We start from the raw sequence: 25,093 nt of genomic DNA on the forward strand, positions 1-25,093 counted from the left end.
AGCATAAAGTGTCCTTTATCAGCAACATTAACTGAAAAATATCAAAAAGAAACGCTTCAAGTATAAAGCGACGCCATCAGGACTATGCAGAAACTTTTGCATATGCAAAAACGTACAGAGTTACCTCGCACACAACTGCTACTAACCGCTAGATGTTTTCAGGTATTAACTTCATACCTGGTTTACATTTACCTCTGAATATGTGCACTCCGTTTACCAAGTGTCAAGTTTTTCGGTCAAATTGTCTAACTTTTATACTCTTGCGACAACATTTCTCAAATTCGGAAATCGTCTTAACAATACGGGATTTGTAAATGTGTATACGGTAATCTCTTGTTTATGTTTTGATTGTATCTTAACTGTTTGAGAAATACATATATGTTCATGCAACGTTTTTTATGCCGCGTACCTGCGTCTCCCTGTCTCTTAAAAATTGAAAAGCATTTAATTGCAACTGTTCAGACAATTTAATTAATATTGAATGGATGTATTTACGAACCTTTTGTGATAATCATTCGGTCAGCTCTATTGGGATCTACATGACTAGAAATCCTAATCACCCGTTATGTTCGTTTTGGTTTTCTGTTAATGTTTCCGATCAGATTTATAGCTCTCTTTAATGGCTGTTCAAACGATGCATAGCTTTGATATGAGATCATGACCTACACTTTATCTTCCGTTTAAAGGCTGCCATATTCGTAGCGTTCATTAATTAATTCATATTGTTTACATGTGCCAATAATGTTATAAAACTGTACATAAGGGGATATAATAACGATTGGCTGTAGCTTTCGAACACAAAAACAATTATTTCAGTATTGCAAAGTGGTGTTGATAGTGTCGAATTTAAACAGAACAGTCTCAAACGCCATCTTTGGTTTACGAAACGTCACGAAGTGACGTCAACAGTCTAAAAATAGCCCAAGTCCTGGAGAACTGTTCTTAAACAATGCAATAAAGAATTAATTATTTCTCGTAATTGGTAAGGACTTCAAACCTAAAACTTTGCAGGAAGCTTAATTTATACATCCCCGCAACGATGAGAAAAGCCCTGGAAGTAATTAAACTAATTAAATAGGACTATATCAGCCTTTAAAGCTCCGCAGGGTAAACAGGCGTTATTGAAGACGCCTTTCTTTTGGTGTAAACAATGATGGACTGGACATCATCCCCTGTCCATCGAAGCCTTTATAATTAAGATAGTACAGAAATGTGAGTTTGATTGGGAAGACGTCAACTGTTTGAGTGAGATTATAATTATTAAATCTAGTTTAGCACAATACAGTCTCAGTGGTCCACGGACAGTTACGCGAGCGAGGTGTTAGGCTGTTAAGTTTTGCATATAAATGCATTCGTGATTACACCTTTTAAAGTTTAACTGCAGTAGTTTGGACTTACCGAGTGAGAGAAAAACAAATCACGGGAAGAACTGCACTGAAAAGCACTGAAACATGACTCGATAATATAAATACACGTACTTTGTGACACAGTGACCCATGCTACCCTCCCCTTTCCTCTCGTCGACTTAGGGCTCAACTATACCCGTGTGACCTGGAATAATAGGCCGTGAAAGGTGGATGCAGCGCCTATAGGCTGTTGATCTACTGGCCGATGTGATTGCGTGATATATTGTGTAAAAATTTCCATCTCACACGGCATTAATAGGTAGACATGCGCCTTGAGTCGTCTTGTGTGGTGAGATACGTGCGCGATATAAATCCTCGTAAATAAAAAAATAAATAAAAAATAAACTAAGGACCGCCTTTACGCAAGGAAAATCAGAAGTTTACGAGAACCCCAAAGGATGTCTGATCTCGAATTAAATACGCGTCATGAATTATATATAATACACCATAGTCCTGAATTCCCCATAGGCGCAAAAGTGCAAGAAATGAGATCACAAAGAAAGAAATGAAATATTTCTGTAACCTAACCTTTTGATGACTTCTACTTGCAAAGATATTTTGTTTAACTTTAAAGGCACACTCGATCCTTCCTGTAAATACAGTCTGTATCACATTCGATCCTTCCTGTAAATACAGTCTGTATCACATTCGAGATCCGGCCAGGGTTTAACTTACACAGAGTAGGCTTATTTATCAGCTTTCCAATTATGTGTTTATTTATTTATTTATTTATTCAATGAGTTAATCATGTAGTGATTTAGGCATAAAACACGGTCGCGATATAACCTTCGTGGTTGAAAACGACGTTAAACACCAAATAAAGAAAGAAAGAAAGGCATAAAAAAATTACACATCATAATATATAAATAAAAAAGCAAATACGCACACGAAAACGCTCCAATTCAAAACGTCCTTTTAGAACCGATCATATTCCTCATAAGCTAATTTTGTTAACGACTCCCAACCAAAATCTTCACTCTCGATCAGCCTCATTTTGAAATACAGCAACAACATTTTTCCAGACCTATAACAGCGATCATATGTGTTTTTTGTTTGCTTGTCTGTCTAGATCAAGATCAAGAACGTCAAGATCGAAATAGCGTGCACAATTTAGTAAATATAAGAAAACAACCAACATAAAAACAAGAAGGTCATTTTTATGAGAAGTTTAATTCTAATCAAAACGAAACATACATTATAACTTTGTGAACTTAAGTTTTGTCTATTATTGAACGTTCCATTGACCTGACCTTTAGGCACATTCTTAAATATTTTTGTTTTACATAAGAACAAACCGTACGCATTTGAAAAGTAAAAAAAAAATCGCAAAGGAACAAATGAAATAAAAACCGTATGCCTAAGAAAAGAACAAACTGCACAATAGTTCTGTCTGTCTTTATTCTTACTTTTGTTGCTGCAAAACCATTTCTTCCACACTCACGGGTAAGAATATTCTTACTGGAATATCGCACATAAAAAAGGCTTTGCGGGAGAGGGGTGGAATATTAGTTTGGGAGATATGAAAGGTGCCCGATTTCTGGGAAGATTGTGACAAAAAAGAGACATTCTGGCTACTTGTTCCTCGATGGTCGTACAGTGAATGGAGGTTATGTCAGTGCTTTTACAATGTTACAATTTTTTTTCTTCATTTTGAATTTTTTTTAGCAGTCTATCTGTTTACGGATATTTAAGTTTGATACTCACTGGCGTCTCTGGTTGCTGCAGAGGTCCCGAGTTAGTTCCGTTGGCCTCCGTTGGTTTGTGCGTCACGTGCTGAAGCACCACACTGTCACGTCCGTTACACTGACCCATCCTGTTGGTGGTCACGATGTCTCGAATCTACTATATTAGCACAGTCAAACCTGTCTATTGCGACCACTCAAGGGACCGTATGACAGCGGTCGTCACACACAGGTGATCGCTATGGAAAAGTGAAGTATGCACATACGTTTTTAATAATGTTTTGGCTCCGGGGGAAACGTAGAACAACACTCGATGGGGGTCTTCCGTGCGGTCGTAATAAGCAGGTGGTCGCTTTACATAGGTGGTCGCTATGGAAAGGTGAATTATGCACGCAAGTTTCACAAGGTTTTAAATAAGGTTTTGGCACCAGGGCAAAAGTAGAACAAAACTCGGTGGGGGTCTTCCGTGCGGTCGTAATAAGCAGGCGGTCGCTTTACAGAGGTGGTCGCCAGGCCAGGTTCGACTGTATGATATATTTCCAATTGAGCGACTGCGACTTCTTTTTACAGGATAATGTCACAGTCTTCAAACGTTTTTTCTTTGTTCTAAACCGGTGTATTTGTTTATGACTACACTTTTAATCATGTCAGTAGCTGTGTATACAAATACAAGAAAGACCATGTTTAACTGAGTACATTGAGCACATTTGTCTGTGTAAGCGTTCCTCCCAGGGCAGTTCCTAAATAAATCTCTGCCGAATCAGGACACAGTAGATAAGGGCAGATTGGAAAAGTACAATTTGCCTAATTCATAAAACAAAGCTACTCTGCACGAAAAGCATTAGGGCTGTTGGTTTCACGTATGTGTCTAAGTAGAGGCTTCTCTTGTAATACGGGTTAGTTTATTTATTTATTTATTTATTTATTTTATGCAATTAATATCGCGCACATATCTCAACCTTTGCGTGTTGTTTTTACTGCATCTTCATCCACTTGAACGACTGTCAGTTTTCAGCGGAGATACAATGTACTGGAGACAGTTCTAGTTGTGGTCAACGCCACTGGTCAGTGTGATTCCGTCTTTTACTCTTTTCGTTTTTCCTCCTGAGTGCTCTGCCTAAAAGTCACTCTTGAATTCTGGTGGAAAAATGCTGTCGGTCATTTCGTTTGGGACTCATTACCAGTTGTCGTCGTAGTCCTTGGGTTTATTTTTTTGCGTTACAAAATGTGATGTCCATGTTTTTCACCACAGTCTTTGGTGTTCACGTTTTCTTGGTGACACTTTTGCATCCAAAGTCGCAATCCTTCCGCATCCTTTTTCTATGTCCTTTGAGTTGTAGTACAGAAACGCTTGCAACAGTTTTCCCTTATGGTCCCTGTCCTCCTTCTAATGTCACTACTACTTCCTCTGGTATCTTTCTGTATCTACTACTTTCACGACAGTGAACTTTCAACTGACGGTAAAGCTATCGGTCACACAGACAACCCTCTTTCTGCTGTTTCTACTTCCTCTGGTATCTTTCTGTATCATCTACTTCCACGACTTTTAACTTCCCACTGACGGTAAAGCTATCGGTCACACGCACAACCCTCTTTCTGCTGTTTCTACTTCCTCTGGTATCTGTCCGTATTTTCTACGACTGTTAACTTCCCACTGACGGTAAAGCTATCGGTCACACGCACAACCCTCTTTCTGCTGTTTCTACTTCCTCTGGTATCTGTCCGTATTTTCTACGACTGTTAACTTCCCACTGACGGTAAAGCTATCGGTCACACGCACAACCCTCTTTCTGCTGTTTCTACTTCCTCTGGTATCTGTCCGTATTTTCTACGACTGTTAACTTCCCACTGACGGTAAAGCTATCGGTCACACGCACAACCCTCTTTTTGCTGTTTTATACTACCTCTGGTACCTTCATGTTTCGTCTGCTGCAAAGACCTTCAAAGTTGTTGGTCACAGTGTGTAACAGCTTTTTGTCTGCTTCTCAGTTTCCGTGGTACGCTCCATATTTATGTCCTTCATCTGTTACTGAAGAGACACGGTTGGGATACATTTTAGTAACCCATGCAACATTTTCATGTTACGGTACGCATTCTCGCCGTGTACATTTGTATCATATTTCTCGAGGCACATTCCTTACTATTTTTTACATAAGGCCGAAAAAAAAAAGGTCTGTTTACGGTAACCCGACCGACCCTATTTTTTTCGCGCGACCCTAGACTTTTTTTTTGGCATTTGGGGAAAGAAAAAAAAAAGAAAAAAATAACGTAAAAATATGGTTTTTTGGAAGAAAAAAAAAAAGAAAATCCCGACCTACCGACCCTATTTTTTGGGCCTATGTTACCGTAAACAGACCTATTTTTTTTGTTGGCCTAAGCACAAACCGTACGTCTTTGAAAAAAAAATCGCACATGTAAAATAACAAATTCTATGGCTAAGAAAAGAGAAAAAGAAACACTGTACAATTCAGTCTGTCTTAGCTCTTACTGTTGTTGTTGCAAAATCATTTTGAGCTCAGTTCTTCCGCACTCACGGGTAAGAATAGTATCACAATAAACACATGTACGCGAACAACATGAAGGGTACTCTCCCGGTCACACCTCCGTCAAAGCGCCATGTTTCTTACAAACCTGTTACGAGGAAGTTTTGAGCACTAAGAAGCAGTTGTTTCACATGGTAAACTGAAGTTCCCTCTTCGCACACGCCTCTTTGTTTGCAAACAAGCTCAGTACAGCATTCCCTACTTCAGACACTCAGAGTATATCTTCTTCTTCTTCTTGATCGCCCTTACACTCAGATTCCAGCTCTGGATATGAAACTGGTGGTCTTTTGCAGAGACTCCACGAGACCATGTAGCTTGTCTTGGAGTGTCGCAGAGTGTATCACTGAAGTTAATTTATAAGTGCAAACACTCTCGGGTTTGCACTGTCGGCAGTTATACACTCCTAACCACAACTCTTGTCCACCCGATTAAACGGTGGTGATCAGTCCACCCGGAATTGGCTAACACCTGGCAAGACATGCATGCTATTTTCATCCACTGTTGTGTCCACCTCTGGCGAGCATAGCCTTCAATCTGCCCTTAACAAACAAGCCACTCGGGGTAGTACTTTGGCGAGTATAGGTATATAGTCTGTATTACTTTAACCGTGTTAAGGGTATTGGCGGTTGAATGAGCGAGCGAGTGTGAGCGCGGGGTCGGGCGCAAGTTGTTTGGAGTTTAGGGGAGTTGTAAAGGCTTTTAGTGAAAGGTAAGCTGAGCTATGGACACGGCTCGGTGGGGAGATTTGTGGTGTAAGTAAGCGTGCGTGCAGTGATGAATAAGGCTATACGCTGAGAGATAGAGAAAGAAAAGAGAGAGGCCGGGAGAGAGAAAGAGAAAGGGGGAGGGAGGGCGGAGGGACGGAGGGAGGGAGACAGAGAGAGGGAGAGAGGCGGAGGGCTGGGGAGGGGGGAGGGAGGGGGGAGACAGAGAGTGCGTGTGCGTTACTGTGTGTAAGTGTGTGTGTGTGTGTGTGTTTGTGTGTGTGTGTGTGTGGTGTGTGTGTGTGTGTGTGTGGTGTGTGAGTGTGTGTGTGCGTGCGTGCGTGCGTGTGTGTGTGTGTGTGTCTGGATGTATGATGAGTGGATGTGTATGAAAGTGTGTGTGTGTGTGTGTGTGTGTGTGTGTGTGTGTGTGTAAATGTGCGTTTGTGTGTGTGTATGTGAGTATGTACGCGTGTATACATCAGTGCTCATGTGTATCTATGCATGAAGGCGTGCGCGAGCGTGTGTGTCAGCACACTCAAACCCAATCACGCCTCTATATACGCCTGCACATCCAAATATTCTTCCCTGTTCTTAATCTGCCAAGTATGGTTATGTCTTTGCCTGAGAAAGTGTGCAAGCATGCAAGCTAGGGTGTGCTTAGTAGGTCGTCCACCAAAGTTATACTTTCAAGCACACCGTTTTTCATATATGCATCGACTTTAATTATACCTAGCAGCGCATACTTACCCAATCAAAAGTAAAAAAAAATAAATAAAAAAAATAAAAAAATAAAAAAAGGCAGCTATTAAAACAATATTTTGATCTCCGCTAAACTATCGATAGAGGTGACAGTGCACCAGCGTGTAGTCTCAGACTGGTGAATGAAGTCCGGGCTTTAGTGAGCACCCTACCATGCATGCACGGGCCGTTTTGTGCTCTGCACAAAGCCTCTTGTGCTACTTTCGTGCGCTGGTTATTTAATGTTTTGTCAGCAGTGGCTTATAGTGCAAAGCTCCACAGATTTGTCCCGATTCGGTAGAGATTTGTTTAGGAACTGCCCTGGGAGATATAGTATTTGATTCACGCAAGAGTGGCTAATTGAGTAAGACTCCAAAGTGTCGGTGCTCCCGCTAGGCAAGGCAAGGCGGCACAGTGTTTTTTTTAATTGTACATCTGCTCTGAGAGACAAATATGGGTGAACAGTAATATTCAACGATAATTATGCTATTTAAAGTGACTGGACCTGTCAAGTCCAGGTGCATGGAGCCCCTAGGGCTTTCAGTCATGCCTCAGGCAGCTATTCGTTTGAAAAACAAACCACCAAGTTTCATTGACTTTCATGCAAGGAGTCAAAAACTGCATTTTTTTAACGATTTAATTTTGGACTGCCTCCGGGCAGGGAAGAGTCGCCCTCGACCAGGCTCACATGAGGTCCCGCACGTGAACTAATTACCCCAAACGCCTCCATTAAAGTCTATTAGTCTCGGCGAGAGGGGAAAGTCTGTCTATGCTGGGTTCTTAAACGTCAAGACATAGTGTTTGATTACGTAAGAAAACTATAAAATATGGTGTGTGTGTCCATTTTGGCATGACGCAAACAGCCTTCAGCTCTAGAACGTGATCACGGGGAAATAATGTTAATTACTATTTAGTGAGAGATGCAAACTGACAAACTGCATGAAGTTCCATTTGGCTGGCAACACTGAAGGTATGTGTATGCATTTGTAAGATAAACGTGGGAATCTCTTAGCTGAATATATCGTAATCTGCGACAAAAAGATAAATCTTTGATCTCCGTGCTGTGATTTAAGCACTGCATCTTTAAAGGGGAAAACACTAATTTAAAACGGCATTTTAAGAAAATCGAGATACCCGTTCACAAGCACAAACACACACACACACAAGCACACACACACACACACACACACACACACACACACATAGGCCCTACACACACACACACACACACAAGCACAAACACACACACACACAAACAAAACAAAACAAAACAAAAACACACACACACACACAAACAACAACAACAACAACATCATCTCCATCAACAACAACCACAACAACAACTACAACAACTACAACAACTACAACAACAATCGAACGCTGACCCTGAATGCACAAGACCAAAGTTCAAAATTACCGGTACGCGTGCCTGCGTCCGTTCGTAGCGTGCATGTGTGTGTGTGTGTGTTAGTGTGTGTATGCGCGAGCAAATATGTTTTGCGATTACTGCAGTTGGACATTACAAACGCGCCGCAGTCAAACCCAGACCTGATTACCACTAAAATTTCCTGGTGTACAAATGAGGCTAAAAATGTGTACAATCAGAATTTTAAGGTGTACAATTCATTCTCGCGGTACACACTGTGCTTTATTCCACCCTCAAACCCCATTATTTAAAGACTGTAAATACATGTAAGAAAGAATTTGTGCTGAAAGTAAATTAAAACATTTTTGTTGAGAAAAAAAAACATACACTATTAGATATTTGAAAATGTGACACAAAACGAATGATAGAAAAACATAATTTTTATTTTTGACCTCTGAGGAAAATTTGCATCAGCTACTGTCAGCAGTATTGAGTCAGCCCTTCATTTCTGTCACCAGTATTGAGTCAGCCCTTCATTTCTGTCACTGCACTGGTCAGTAATTTTCTGGTCTCATACAGTCCTCTTTACACATTGCTTTCTAGGCTCACACAGTCCTCTTCAGACTTATATACTTTTTTGTTGTTGTTTTTTTTATAATTTTTTTTTTTTTTTTTTTTTTTTGCGTATGATTTTAATGTCTGGCGTATAATCGTACAGCGGTCTTCAATTTCGTAAGATTGTACGCAAATTTCGTACAGTAACCAGGTCTGCAAACCCACCAAAAAGAAAGAGACAAAAAACAACAGGTGAGTGTACTTTCTCTGTTTGTCTTTATGAATGTTTGTGCCAGGTTGCACGTACAGATGAATTCTATTTAAAAAAAAAAAAGAAGGAATAAAGCGTGGGAAAAATGAACGAATGACGGAATGAATGAGCGAATTCATGGATGAACCAAGCTTGCAATTACAGCATAAAGAACGTGCAAGAGGGAAAAGGTAACAATCAAAAACTAAACCAGAATATTTTAAAAATCGTTCAAGGATAACAAATTATAGACGTTTCTGTGTTAGTCAAGTTTACACTCACTGTCGGAGGGAATTAAACCACAAGCAACAAAGCTCCCAAAGGTTACGAAGTACAGGGTACAGCGGGTACATTTTCTGTACCCTGTGTTCCGCAGTGAAATCCTACCCGCCTGTTTTTATTCTTGTTTCGATTCCCCCCTGCCCGAAGATCATCTTTCTCAACTTTAATTACACCCCGGACGCACGCAACATTATGTTTTCTTTTATCGGCTCTACTGGAGTATCGCACATAAAAAAGGCTTTGCAAGAGAGGGGTGGAGTATTAGTTGGGGAGGTTTGAAAGGGGGAGGTGCTCGATTTTTGAGAAGATAGCGACAGAAAAGAGACATTGGGGCTACCTGCTCCTCGCTGGTCGTACAGTGAATGGAGGTAATGTCAGTGCTTTTACAATGTTACCAGAATTTGTGAAGTAGCAGGACATTCATGTAGCAATGTTATCTGAAAAGCAACAACAAAAAATGCACGAAAACAACAAAAACAACAACAACAACAACAACACCACCAACACCCCCCGCCCACCACCACCTCCAAATGACAACAACGACGACAACAACAACAACAACAACACCGCCACCAACAACAATACCACCACCACCACTACCACCACCACCAACAACATCAACAACAACACCGCCACCAACAACAATACCACCACCACCACTACCACCACCACCAACAACAACAACAACAACAACAACAACAACAACAACATATGATACTAAAGTAATGATACTAATCTCGCTCTGCACAATCTGTTTAATTTTGGTATGCATCAAAGTGGAAAGATAATATCAACCTATTTAAAAGCTAGACATATCTCCAGATTTTTTTGCGCAGAAACGCATTATATGGGCCAAAACTTTACCGGCGAAAAAGGACGATACACTAAGATAGTCTTCTTTTCCCAAACTCTTATTTGCCATAGTATTCACTGCACAAAGTGTCCATATATATATATATGATATCTTTACCCAAATTCAGGCAATACGGGAACAGTATACATTGTACTTTATAATGTAACCTGATTCATTTTAAACTCAGAAGTGGATTAAGCTAGTTGTATCAGATTCGCTCTAAGGGGCAATATGGAGGGGACATAATTATGTGAGAAAGGGTACGTGTGTGAACTGAGTCAACCTCACAAAGGGTACGTGTGTGAACTAAGTCAACCTCACAAAGGGTACGTGTGTGAACTGAGTCAACCTCATCAAAGGGTTCGTATGTGAACTTAGTCAACCTCACAAAGGGTACGTATGTGAACTTAGTCAACCTCACAAAGGGTACGTATGTGAACGGAGTCAACCTCACAAAGGGTACGTATGTGAACTGAGTCAACCTCACAAAGGGTACGTATGTGAACTGAGTCAACCTCACAAAGGGTACGTGTGTGAACTGAGTCAACCTCACACACACAGTTAATGTTTAAACTTATCGTCGAGGTTTCAGGTGCAGTCAATTGTTAGTAGGGCTGATTTATCTCTTAAGCTGTTCGTTAAGATAGCTACTGTCACTTCCACGTTGTCTTCGAGGTGCATACCGTTCTGGCGTGCGTGATTGTGTTCAAACATCCAAAAACAAATAGACTGCCACCTGCAACTAAATTTTATTCTATTCCTCACTAAATGTTATTCTATTCCTCACTAAATGTTATTCTATTCCTCACTAAATGTTATTCTATTCCTCACTAAATGTTATTCTATTCCTCACTAAATGTTATTCTATTCCTCACTAAATGTTATTCTATTCCTCACTAAATGTTATTCTATTCCTCACTAAATGTTATTCTATTCCTCACTAAATATTATTCTATTCCTCACTAAATATTATTCTATTCCTCACTAAATATTATTCTATTCCTCACTAAATGTTATTCTATTCCTCACTAAATGTTATTCTATTCCTCACTAAATAAGCCACAAAAAGAGTTCTCTTTTACGACCTTGGGTGTCATATTTCTACTGAAAACACACACACACAGACTGCAGGTGAAAACACACACACACAGACTGCAGGTGAAAACACACACACACAGACTGCAGGTGAAAACACACACACACAGACTGCAGGTGAAAACACACACACACAGACTGCAGGTGAAAACACACACACAGACTGCAGGTGAAAACAGACACACACAGACTGCATGTGAAAACACACACACAGACTGCAGGTGAAAACACACACACACAGACTGCAGGTGAAAACACACACACACAGACTGCATGTGAAAAAACACACACACAGACTGCATGTGAAAAAACACACATACAGACTGCAGGTGAAAACAGACACACACAGACTGCAGGTGAAAACAGACACACAGACTGCAGGTGAAAAAAAACACACACAGACTGCAGGAGAAAACACACACACACAGACTGCAGGTGAAAACACACACACACAGACTGCAGGTGAAAACACACACACACAGACTGCAGGTGAAAAAAAACACACACAGACTGCAGGTGAAAACACACACACACAGACTGCAGGTGAAAAAACACACACACAGACTGCAGGTGAAAAAACACACACACAGACTGCAGGAGAAAACACACACACACAGACTGCAGGTGAAAACACACACACACAGACTGCAGGTGAAAACAGATACACACAGACTGCAGGTGAAAAAACACACACACAGACTGCAGGTGAAAACACACACACACAGACTGCAGGTGAAAACACACACACACAGACTGCAGGTGAAAAAAAACACACACAGACTGCAGGTGAAAACAAACACACACAGACTGCAGGTGAAAACACACACACACAGACTGCAGGTGAAAACACACACACACAGACTGCAGGTGAAAACACACACACACAGACTGCAGGTGAAAACAAACACACACAGACTGCAGGTGAAAACACACACACACAGACTGCAGGTGAAAACACACACACACAGACTGCAGGTGAAAACACACACACACAGACTGCAGGTGAAAACACACACACAGACTGAAGGTGAAAACACACACACACAGACTGCAGGTGAAAACACACACACAGACTGAAGGTGAAAACACACACACACAGACTGCAGGTGAAAACACACACACACAGACTGCAGGTGAAAACACACACACACAGACTGCAGGTGAAAACACACACACAGACTGAAGGTGAAAACACACACACACAGACTGCAGGTGAAAACACACACACACAGACTGCAGGTGAAAACACACACACACAGACTGCAGGTGAAAACACACACACAGACTGAAGGTGAAAACACACACACACAGACTGCAGGTGAAAACACACACACACAGACTGCAGGTGAAAACACACACACAGACTGCAGGTGAAAACACACACACACAGACTGCAGGTGAAAACACACACACACACAGACTGCAGGTGAAAACACACACACACAGACTGCAGGTGAAAAAACACACACACACACAGACTGCAGGTGAAAACACACACACAGACTTCAGGTGAAAACACACACACACAGACTGCAGGTGAAAAAAAATTACACACAGACTGCAGGTGAAAACACACCCACACAGACTGCATGTGAAAACACACACACACACAGACTGCAGGTGAAAACACACACACAGACTGCAGGTGAAAAAACACACACACAGACTGCATGTGAAAACACACACACACAGACTGCAGGTGAAAACACACACACAGACTGCAGGTGAAAACACACACACACAGACTGCATGTGAAAACACACACACACAGACTGCAGGTGAAAACACACACACACAGACTGCATGTGAAAAAACACACACACACAGACTGCAGGTGAAAACACACACACACAGACTGCAGGTGAAAACACACACACAGACTGCAGGTGAAAACACACACACACAGACTGCAGGTGAAAACACACACACACAGACTGCAGGTGAAAACAGACACACACAGACTGCAGGTGAAAACAGACACACACAGACTGCAGGTGAAAACAGACACACACACACAGACTGCAGGTGAAAACAGACACACACAGACTGCAGGTGAAAACACACACACAGACTGCAGGTGAAAACACACACACACAGACTGCAGGTGAAAACACACACACAGACTGTGTGTGGACGTGTGCGAGTGTTTGTGTGTGTGTGTCTGTGCGTGTGTGTGTGCGTGTGTTCACGCGCGCGCGCGCGTGTGTGTGTGTATGTGTGTGCGTGTGTTCACTTAGAGGGTCCCGGCCCCCCCCCCCCCATTCAATTATTAGAGGGTCCTTGGACCCCCTCATTGGCTACGTTTCTCAAAGATAATAGTGATCGCCAAGTGTTTATTGTTGTTAAACAATTTACACATTTTACGAATTAAAATGTTAATGAACAAACCCACAAACCATGAAAACATTTTGTTGTTTTGAGGCATGTGCAAGTTTGCAATTTTGGTGTGTTCGCCAGAGCTGTGTTCCAGTGGAAACCATGATACGAAGGTGATATTTCTTTTTCATGATCCGCTAACTTCGACCATTATTTTTAATAATCACTGAGACTCGGCATGTAACCTCTACTCATTGTGATCACATTTTGCGCATTTGATATCTCTGTTGTGCAAGCATGTGATATAGACAGCAAGGAGTTGCATTTGCCATTAACATTGCTGGAGCAGTGATGAGTCCAACAATCCAAAACCAGAAGCACTTTAGCTCCCGTCAAACACACACACACACACACACACACACACACACACACACGCGCGCGCGCGTGAACACACGCACACACACACATGCACAGACACACACACACAAACACTCGCACACGTCCACACACAAAAACACACACTCGCACACAGACACAGACACACGCGCGCGCACACACACGCATACACACACACACATACACACACATACACACACGCGCGCGCGCGCGTGAACACACGCACACACACACATACACACACGCGCGCGCGCGCGTGAACACACGCACACACACACGCACAGACACACACACACAAACACTCGCACACGTCCACACACAAAAACACACACTCGCACACAGACACAGACACAGACACACGCGCGCGCACACACACGCATACACACACACACACACACACACACACACACACACACACAAACACACACACATTGCAAAATGTTATTAAAATTTGAGCAGCTGTGAGATGAAAACAAAACGCCTTTTAGTTCCTGAAACGACGAATTTAATTGACTGCCACGTTTTACACTTGAAATCCAGACACCCACAACTTAAAGACACAATCCTTTCCGTAAAAGAACTGTTCTGCCCACTATCTCAGATCTGCACACGATTATACACGGATAAGACCATTCTTATGTTAGACAAATACCAACATTCAACATCCTGACTGCTTCACGTGCAGAGTTGGAGTTGTTTTGAAGAAATAATTTCGCCGATTGCTTGTAAGGATTCATTTATAAAACAACTCCTACTCTGGACAGAAAGAATATCCAAGGTACTGATTGTTGGTATGTGTCCAACTGGACGGATGGCTTTATCCCACGTAAAAGCCATGCCAGATCAGAGAAGGTGAGCCAACACAGTTACCTTCTTCTTCTTCTTCTTCTTCTTCTTCTTCTTCTTCTTCTTCTTCGTTCATGGGCTAAAACTCCCACGTAAAAGCCATGTCAGATCGGAGAAGGTGAGCCAACACGTTTACACTTTCTTCTTCTTCTTCTTCTTCTTCGTTCATGGGCTAAAACTCTCACGTAAAAGCCATGTCCGATCGGAGAAGGTGAGCCAAAACGTTTACACTTTCTTCTTCTTCTTCTTCTTCTTCTTCTTCGTTCATGGGCTAAAACTCTCACGTAAAAGCCATGTCAGATCGGAGAAGGTGAGCCAAAACGTTTACACTTTCTTCTTCTTCGTTCATGGGCTGAAACTCCTACGTTCACTCATGTTTTTGCACGAGTGGAGTTGTACGTGTATGACAGTTTTTACCCCGCCATTCTTTTTCGTGCGCACTTGGTCTTGTGCTTGCGTGTACACGCGAAGAGGGATAAGGCATTAGCAGGTCTGCACATAAGGTGACCTGGGCGATCGAAAACATCTCCAGCCTTAACCCACCAGGCGGCCGCGGCCGGGATATAAACTCACGACCTTCCGATTAGGAGACCGATGTCTTATCCACTACGCCACTGCGCCCGTCGTTTGCACTTTAAATCAGATATGCTATGCAATGTAGAGCCCGATGTGGTTCACCAAAATATATACTGTGCAAAAAAAGTATCGCATAGTTAGTTTGATGAATAATTTTATTGACATTTCATTCTTTCGAACAAACAATACATAAGTCGGACAGAAAAGTTTTTGAGCTGTTTCGATAGCACAGATGCATGTCTTTATTTGCTGGACTTTGCAGTTATTCATTGAGCGTGACCTTCACACAAACCAAGGTCAAAGTCAGTAACGAGTATGGCTTCCACGTGAGTCAATTACAGCCTGGCATCTCCGTGGCATGGAAGCAATGAGTCTTCGCAAAGTCTGTTGGGGAATGTTGTCCCACTCTTGCTGTAAGGCCTGGAAGAGTTGTCTCCTGTTGGGAGGGGCGTTAACTCTCGCATTGAGCTTTCTTCCCAGTTCATCCCATGCGTGTTCAATTGGGTTCAAATCTGGGGAGAGAGAGGGGCAGGGCAGAGTGTTCACGTTGTTGGCGGCCAGGAAGTTTGTGGTGAGTCTGGAGGTGTGGGGTCTGGCGTTATCATGCTGGAACTGAGCCCGTGGCGCGGCCAGGAGGGGCAAGGCGTGTGGCTGCAGAATGTCCTGCACGTAGTGCTGGGCGTTCAGGCGGCCTGGAACTTTCACAAGCTGGCCCCTGCCGGTGTTGGTGATGGCCTCTCATCTACGCACTGCTGGTGGTAGCGCTCTCCTTGCCTCCTGTACACCCTCCTCCTGCTGTCGTGATGTTGCAGGAGGAAATAAGACTCATCGCTGAAGACAACGTGGCGCCAGTTGTTGGCAAGGGTCCACTGGAGGTGCTGGTTCGCCCACTGCATCCTGGCCTGGCAATGGCGGCGAGTCAGGACGTTGCCCCGGAGTGGCCTGTAAGCGTGTAGACCAGTTGTATGCAGGCGGTTCCGGACGGTCTGCACGGAGATGCGGCGGCCACCAGGCAGTGCCCTAGCGGTCACCGAGGCTGACTGGAACCGATGCTTGAGATGGGTGACCCGGATGTAGCGATCTTGCGCCTGTGTCGTCACTCTAGGTCGTCCTGACCTTGGCGCGGGAGCTGACGACCCAGTTTGTTGAAAACGGTGCCAGAGGCGAGAGATGGTGCTCTGGGGCACCCGCAGGGCTCTGGCAACCTCGGATTGGCTCTGGCCTGCTTGAAGGCGGCCAAGAGCGTTCTCTCGTACTGAAGCGTTGAGTTGTGACATTTTTCATTTCCTCAGGGAATGGCCGCATCAGTTAGAATTGCTTCGCTTTTTATTGCCCAAGTTGGCACATGAGCTCAGCTAACCTTACGCGAAATTTCGAGTGAAATCTCCAAAAAAACGTGCAGTACAAAACGCACATCTTGCACGTGCGCGGTGAATTTTGCTCACTCAATCGACTATCGGGTTCAACTGAACTGCAAAAGCTAGTTTGGAGGCGTTCCAATCAGAATGTTTGTCTGGAACTTAGAACAGCGCCTATGCGATACTTTTTTTGCACAGTGGAACAAAAATAGCCTCCGACAGATTAGAATTAAAAGGAATTTTATTACATTTTATACTGACTTTTTCAAGAAAAACAAGAATAAAAATATCGACCCTTTTGAGACTTTTCAAGTGGTTGCAAACCCCAGACCAGAAAACAAATCTGACTGACATCAAAGTTTGCTAAAGAACAAGTTGTTAAAAGCAAATTCCTTAATAATTGATGGTGATGCATATTCTGAAGGTTTCGAAGATACACAATTCAAATACAAAAGTTCCTTTTTACACCTGCTTTATAAATACTCTTCTACACTAGTCGAATAACTCATAAACCATATCAATTCCCCCTAAATAAGGAAAAACAGAAGGTTGAGAGAAATGAGAGTTTCGTCTTCAAACCCAAACGCTGCAGTATGCTTTCCACCACTTTGTCATCTTTTCTTGATAGGCTACGTGGTGGAAAACTCGCCATAACGGACATTCCTGAACATGTAGGGCAAATCACTAACAAGAACAGCACCAAACAGCACGGCTAAGACAACCAACCAAGGACATCCAATCTGAAGAGTCGACGGGCGATTGTCGGGAGAGCTCTCTTTTCGACGTCGTCTTGACGATAACTTTGTGACGTCAACGCTCAGCTCCTTCTTGATGACGTGAGGATCCAGATATGCAAGTAAGGTGACGTTTGCGTGTCTGTTTCGTAGACAGGCGCATGCGCACATCCGTTTTGACGGGATCTGAGTGTTCACAGATTCGGTGATCGTAACTTGATTTGTGTTTACTAATGTGCTAATAACTGTACCTGGATGGACGTTCGTCGCATTTGGAAATCTGTTTGTAACGCCATACGTATTCATAGCAGAGCTTGTAACATCAGATGTGGTAGTCGTTGGTCTCAGTGTAGTACTTGCTAGGTCCGCGACAATCTTTGTTCTGTCTTCATCAGTGCTAGTTGTTTGCAGGGTCAAGTCTGTTTTGTTCAGAAAATGGGTTTCTTCGCCCTGAATAAAGCTCGCTCTGGTGAGATTAGGGTCAGTTCTACTTTTCACAGTGGTGGTCCTCATATCAGTTATGTTGTAAGCGGTGTTTACAGCAGAGGTGGTTGTGTTCGCAGTGGAAGTGGTAATGTTTGCAGCAGTAGCATTCACGTAAATAGCAACGCCAACTCCGCCGTCAGTAGGGTTGGTTGTCAAGGCAGAACTGGGAGTTGCGAATGAGGATGTGACAGTCAGATCTGAACTACTGTCGGCCTTGTCTGATGTAGAGATGGCAATGTCTGCATGAGTCGTCGTGTCTGCGACAGCTGTAGTAGTGTCCTCGGGAACAGTATGTGTGTCTTCAGAAGTTATAGCTTTGCTGTTACTGTTAGTAAAGGCGGAAGTTTCTGCAGCTGTCATGGTAGTGCCCACAACTGTCGTGGTCGCTTCTGCAGCTACAATTGCTGTGTGCGCGTCTGTACTTGTAGTGTCCGCAGCTTGAACAGTACTGTCAGCAGATACAACATTGTCTGCAGCTGTAACCATTTTGTCCGCATCTGTAACAGTTTTGTCTGCAGCTGAAGCGGTTGTGTCCGCAGCTGTGACGGTTGTGTCTGCAGCTGTAGCCGTTGTATTCAAAGCTGTAACAGTTTTGTCTGCAGCTGAAGCGGTTGTGTCCCCAGCTGTGACAGTTGTGTCCGCAGCTGTAACAGTTTTGTCTGCAACTGAAGCGGTTGTGTCCGCAGCTGTGACGGTTGTGTCTGCAGCTGTAGCAGTTGTATCCAAAGCTGTAACAGTTTTGTCTGCAACTGAAGCGGTTTTGTCCGCAGCTGTGACGGCTGTGTCCGCATCTGTAGCAGGTGTGTCCGCAGCTGTAACGATTGTGTTTGCAGCTTTAAAGGTTTTGTCTGCAGCTGCAACGGTTGTGTCTGCAGCTGTAACGGTTGCTTCTGTCGTGGTTGTGTCTGTAACTGTAGTGGTTGTTTCTGCAGCTGTAACGGTTGTGTCTGCAGTTGTAGTGGTTGTGTCTGCAATTTTAGTGATTGTGTCTACAGCTGTAGTGGTTCTGTACGCAACTTTAACGGTTGTGTCAGCAGCCGAAACGGTTGTGTCTGCAGCATGAGCTGTTGTGATTGCAGCTGTAATTGCCGATTGTGTAGCTGCTATTGTTGTGTCTGCAGCTGTAACGGTTGCCTCCGCTGCTTGAGCGGTTGCTTCAGCTGCTGTAATAGTTGTGTCTGCAGCAGTCATGGTTTTGTCTGCAGTTGTAGCGGCTTTGTATTCAGCTGTTACGGTTGTCTCTGCAGTTGTAGCGGTTGTGTCCGCAGTTGTAACGGTTGCGCCTGCAGCTGTGAGGGTTGTGCCTGCAGCTGTTGTGGTTGTTTCTGCAGTTGTAATGGTTGTGTCTGCGATTGTTGTGGTTGTGTCTGCAGCTGTAAGGGTTGTGTCTGCAGCTGTAAGGGTTGTGTCTGCAGCTGTTGTGGTTGTGTCTGCAGCTGTACTGGTTGTGTCGGCATATGTCATGGGTGTGTCTTCAGCTGACTTGGTTGTGTCTTCTGCTGTAATGCTTGTGAACGTAGCTGTAGGGGTTGTGTCTGCAGTTATTACGGCTGTGTTTGCACTTTTAACGGTTGTGTCTGCAGCAGTAGTGGTTTTCTCTGCAGCTGTAACGGTTGTGTCTGCAGTTGTACCAGCTGTGTCTGCAGATGTAACGGTTGTGTCTGTAACTGTATTGGTTGTATCTGCCGATGTTACGGTTGTGTCTGCAGCTTTTACGCTAGTGTCCACAGTTGTAGTTGTTGTATCTGCAGCTGTCGTGGTTGTGTCTGCAGATGTAACGGTTGTGTCTGCAGCTGTAGCGATTGTATCTGCAGCTGTAACTGCTGTGTCCGCAACTGACATGGTTGTATCTGCAGCTGTAATGGTTGTTTCTGCAGCTGTAACAGTTGTGTCTGCAGCTGTAACGGTTGTTTCTGTAGCTGTTAAAGTTGTGTCTGCATCTGTAACGCTTGTTTCTGCAGCTGTAGTGGTTGTGTCAGCCGCTGTAGTGGTTGTGTCTGCATCTGTCATAGTTGTTTCTGCATTTGTAACGGCTGTGTCCGCAGCTGTAACGGTTGTGTGTGCGACTGTAACGGTTGTGTCTGCAGCCGCAGTGGTTGTGTCTACAGCAGTGACGATAGTGTTTACATATGTAATGGTTGTGTCTGCAGCTGTTGTGGTTGTGTCTGCAGCTGTTACGTTTGTGTTTGCAGCTGTAACAGTTGTGTCTGCAGTTGCAACGGTTGTGTCAACAGCTGTTGTGGTTGTTTCTGCAGCTGTAACGGTTGTGTCTGCAGCGGTGATGGTTGCGTCTGCAGCTGTAACGGCTGTGTTTGCAGCTGTCCCGGTTGTGTCTGCAGTTGTAACGGCTGTGTTTGCAGCTGTAACGGTTGTGTCTGCAGCTGTAGTGATTGTGTCTGCAGCTGTAACGGCTGTGTTTGCAGCTATAACGGTTGTGTCTGCAGCCGCAACGGTCGAATCTGAGACAAACAAATTAATGTGTTTAAAGGTTTTATCTCGGATTTTGACCAGCCATAATTACAAACAATATTTAAAGTATTTTAAATAATGCAAAAGTTACTACTGCTCTTGCCGAAGTACTTTCATTTCCTCCTGTTTTTAAGTTCAAATGAATAATCTGCTCAAAACCAATCAACTTATTTTGTCAAATCTAATACTGTGTGACAGGGAATATTGTGTGACAGGGAGACTACTGCGTCAACCTTAACAACAGGCTCACAGGCAAACAGTTTCATGACCCAAGCGAAACACGTGGATACATTCTCCTTTGGGGAGAAAAGGGTGCTGGTTTTGAAAGTCATATGCAATCAGCGGAAAGCATGCCAGGTCAAAAACGGGTGATGCACGTGCCACAACAGGGTCATCGCCCTGGGCATGCAGTGATCGTCCGTTTGTGATTAAAAGCTGTGACACTGACACCATTGGACCCTTGGTTTTGTTGTGAGCCAATTTGAAAGGATTGTATACGTTTTCTTGGAGGCCCACTCCGCCTCGTGAAAACAGTTCGCTTCACCGTCTCACATCTGGTCAGGCTTTAACATGGCATAAGACCATATATAATATATCCCTTCACTTGGTCAAATTAATACCAAAAACAAGTCGCGTAAGGCGAAAATACAACATTTAGTCAAGTAGCTGTCGAACTCACAGAATGAAACTGAACGCAATGCCATTTTTCAGCAAGACCGTATACTCGTAGCATCGTCAGTCCACCGCTCATGGCAAAGGCAGTGAAATTGACAAGAAGAGCGGGGTAGTAGTTGCGCTAAGAAGGATAGCACGCTTTTCTGTACCTCTCTTTGTTTTAACTTTCTGAGCGTGTTTTTAATCCAAACATATCATATCTATATGTTTTTGGAATCAGGAACCGACAAGGAATAAGATGAAAGTGTTTTTAAATTGATTTCGACAATTTAATTTTGATAATAATTTTTATATATTTAATTTTCAGAGCTTGTTTATAATCCAAATATAACATATTTATATGTTTTTGGAATCAGAAAATGATGGAGAATAAGATGAACGTAAATTTGGATCGTTTTATAAATTTTTATTTTTTTTTACAATTTTCAGATTTTTAATGACCAAAGTCATTAATTAATTTTTAAGCCACCAAGCTGAAATGCAATACCGAAGTCCAGGCTTCGTCAAAAATTACTTGACCAAAATTTCAACCAATTTGGTTGAAAAATGAGAGCGTGACAGTGCCGCCTCAACTTTCACGAAAAGCCGGATATGACGTTATAAAAGACATTTATCAAAAAAATGAAAAAAACGTCTGGGGATTTCATACCCAGGAACTCTCATGTCAAATTTCATAAAGATCGGTCCAGTAGTTTAGTCTGAATCGCGCTACACACACACACAGACAGACACACACACACACACACACACACACGCACGCACGCACATACACCACGACCCTCGTCTCGATTCCCCCTCTACGTTAAAACATTTAGTCAAAACTTGACTAAATGTAATGAACAACCTGGAAGTCCTCTGAGCACAGCGGAATGGTGCCTTTTTCGGAACATATTTTATCCAAACATTCCAACTCATAAAAGCAAACAGTCAAGGTGTTGATTTTTGGTATTTGACCAAGTGGAGGGAAAACCTAGCGAGATATTAAACAGTGAGGGGAACTCACGAGTCGGAGTGGGCCTTTATAGTCTATGGACCATTTCGAAGCTGGGTTGGGAGAGGGGAGGAAGAGATAGCAGACTCTCTGTTTCAGCGCACCGCGTGACACCGCTGGACGCGTGAAGATTTTCTAAATGGTCGCTAGGCTACTTAACCAGTCCTTAACTTTTTCAAGGGAAAACTTACCCGTAGCACACTGCCTGGTGTAGTATTCGGTCGCTGACCGTATTGCGCTGTAACCTCCTTGATAGTGTGTGTGCGAGATGCAGGGTTGAAACCCACTCTCAGCGAACATCAGCGTACACTGTGGCATGTTGAACGTGTGGACTCTGAAAAACGCAACACCCCGGCAAGACAGAAGTCCACCGGAAGGCAGAGTGAAGTACCGGGTATTGCAGTGGTTCTTGCAGTTCCAGTTGTCTGACACTGTATGGTAAACGTCGCTGACATACGGGTTAGATGGCTGGCAGAGATCAGTGTCAGTTTGATGGACGAAAGCGCATTCTGAGGTTGTTCTCTCTGCAGCTGTGAACATAAGTTACAAAACAAAAACAGAATATGAATTGATGTACATTAAACTACTAAATAGTTCTGTCCGTTGCTGCAAGATATAGATTTTTGATAAATTGCAAAAAATGTTTAAGTAACTGTCTCTGCCTTATGACACTTCATGACAACGAACATCAGGTCGATATTGAAACTAACTTACTATTTACTACAGTCCGTGGTTGCTAGGGATAGATTTTTGATAAATTGAAAATGTGGTTTTAGTAAATGTCTCCGCCTAAGGACACTTTATGACAACGTACAGGTCAATATTTATCCGGTTCTTTTTTGACGCGTTTAAACATGAACACATGTGACATTTTTAACGGATGCAATGACAATGTCACCTATAATTAGAAAACAATACAACCTTTCTTTCTGTCCGTCCGGCATGCTTATTTCTTTGGGGATTGTTAATGTAACTTGAAATTTAAACAGCGACGTTTTTGAATTCAACCAATAACATCTAGAGAGCCGGAGTGGCACAGTGGTCAGAGTGGTTGCCTTTCACGCTGGCGGTCGGGTATCCAAACCTGAGCGCTCTCTAATCCACTCATCTGGAAATGGGTACCATGCCGAGCCTATTCGGGGCCGGGGGAGGCAAAGTCAGCGAGGAAGATGAGATGGGCACCGCCCTCATTAAGCTTGCTTTAGAAAACTTGGGATCTGGGGTAACTCTCGGGAACATATTTTGTTTGTTTGTTTGTTTGCTTAACGCCCAGCCGACCACGAAGGGCCATAATTATCAGGGCGGTGCTGCTTTGAGATATAACGTGCGCCACACACAAGACAGAAGTCGCAGCAAAGGCTTCACGTCTCACCCAGTCACATTATTCTGACACCGGACCAACCAGTCCTAGCACTAACCCCATAATGCCAGACGCCAGGCGGAGCAGCCACTAGATTGCCAATTTTAAAGTCTTAGGTATGACCCGGCCGGGGTTCGAACCCACGACCTCCCGATCACGGGGCGGACGCCTTACCACTTGGCCAACCGTGCCGGTCCGGGAACATATATACATCTGATGATCTAACAAACATTTATCATCAACTTGATATCTCTAACATCTCGCTCCCCTACGATCAAGTACGGTCCTAGGAATACCTTTACTTACCTATACTCTACTTTCTTTTACCAATGTCATCGAAATCCAGTAATCACACAACACCATACACACCTACACAACATCACCGCTACCATCTCTATACTCACCAAGAGCACTACAGGCACGTCGAATATCACGTGACCCAGGACTTCCTGCCCAATCAAGACACCGAGGACGGTCCCAACCAAGATGGAGAACACATACATACTCCCCGTCGTCACTGATGTCTTCGTAGTTGTACCACCAGCATCTGAAATAGCGATAGTCGGCTCCTTCACATGACACTTCACATTCGTCTTGGCTAGTCACTGAAGCCTCCTCGGTGTATTTGACGTAAAACTCGCATTGGCTGAAGTCTGTCGGAACGTATTCGCAAGTTTCTGTTGAAAGAATGCAAAGAGAAAGCTACTTTAAGGAAAGGCCAAAACGGATCGAGTTGCAAAAAGGAGACACCAAAGAAAAAAGAACAGAAAAAAGAGCGTTCTTAGTGTCCAAGAAGTATTCAAGAAAATGTACATCCCTTAAATATAATACAAATCAGAGGAAACTTCATTCACTTACTCGCTCACTCAAAATTGTGACCCTCCACCACGGAATGAGTCGCATGTCTCATTTGCATGATTTTCATATTTTTACATTTTCCTGAAGAATATTGTATGCTCTATCCAGTGGTGAAAACCGTTTTAGAACAGAGCGAAAACTGTTTAAGTTATAAGCCTGTGACTAAAGGTGACCCTCACACTGTTACCAGACACTCTCCGGACTTATATCAAGCCTAGCGTAGAACCGCGCGAGGTGACATGCGACTCATTTCGTGGTGGAGGGTCACAATTCAGAAATGCCATGGAATACAATAGAAAGCATACATTCATTATACCCAAACAATGCTACCCTTGCATTATGAGCTGTGCCCTCAAGTTTTAAATACGTACATACCTCTTCTTAACCTTGAAGAGAAAAGCAAATCGCGTTTCTCTTACAGTACCTATTTATAAACAATACAGAGACTCGTGCATACTTTTCATCCCAAACAAACAAAACATTACAAATATATGAAAATTGGAAACATCTTAAAATTTGGGATCAACACACACAAAATATAGGTTTTGTAT

General features: G+C 43.2%; 1 protein-coding gene across 1 annotated transcript in view; it reads right to left on the reverse strand.

Moving 5' to 3' along the window:
• The window catches only part of LOC138976186 (sulfotransferase 1C2-like), a 21,675-nt gene extending 16,428 nt beyond the window's left edge, over positions 1–5,247 (reverse strand). The window contains exon 1 of the mRNA XM_070349030.1: positions 3,111–5,247. Within this exon, the coding sequence (XP_070205131.1) occupies positions 3,111–3,218 (108 nt within the window). The 5' untranslated portion in view covers positions 3,219–5,247. The remainder of the gene's footprint in view (positions 1–3,110) is intronic.
• Between the last annotated feature and the right edge of the window lie 19,846 nt (positions 5,248–25,093).

Source organism: Littorina saxatilis, linkage group LG9, assembly GCF_037325665.1.
Source record: "Littorina saxatilis isolate snail1 linkage group LG9, US_GU_Lsax_2.0, whole genome shotgun sequence".
Taxonomy (NCBI): Eukaryota; Metazoa; Mollusca; class Gastropoda; order Littorinimorpha; family Littorinidae; genus Littorina; species Littorina saxatilis.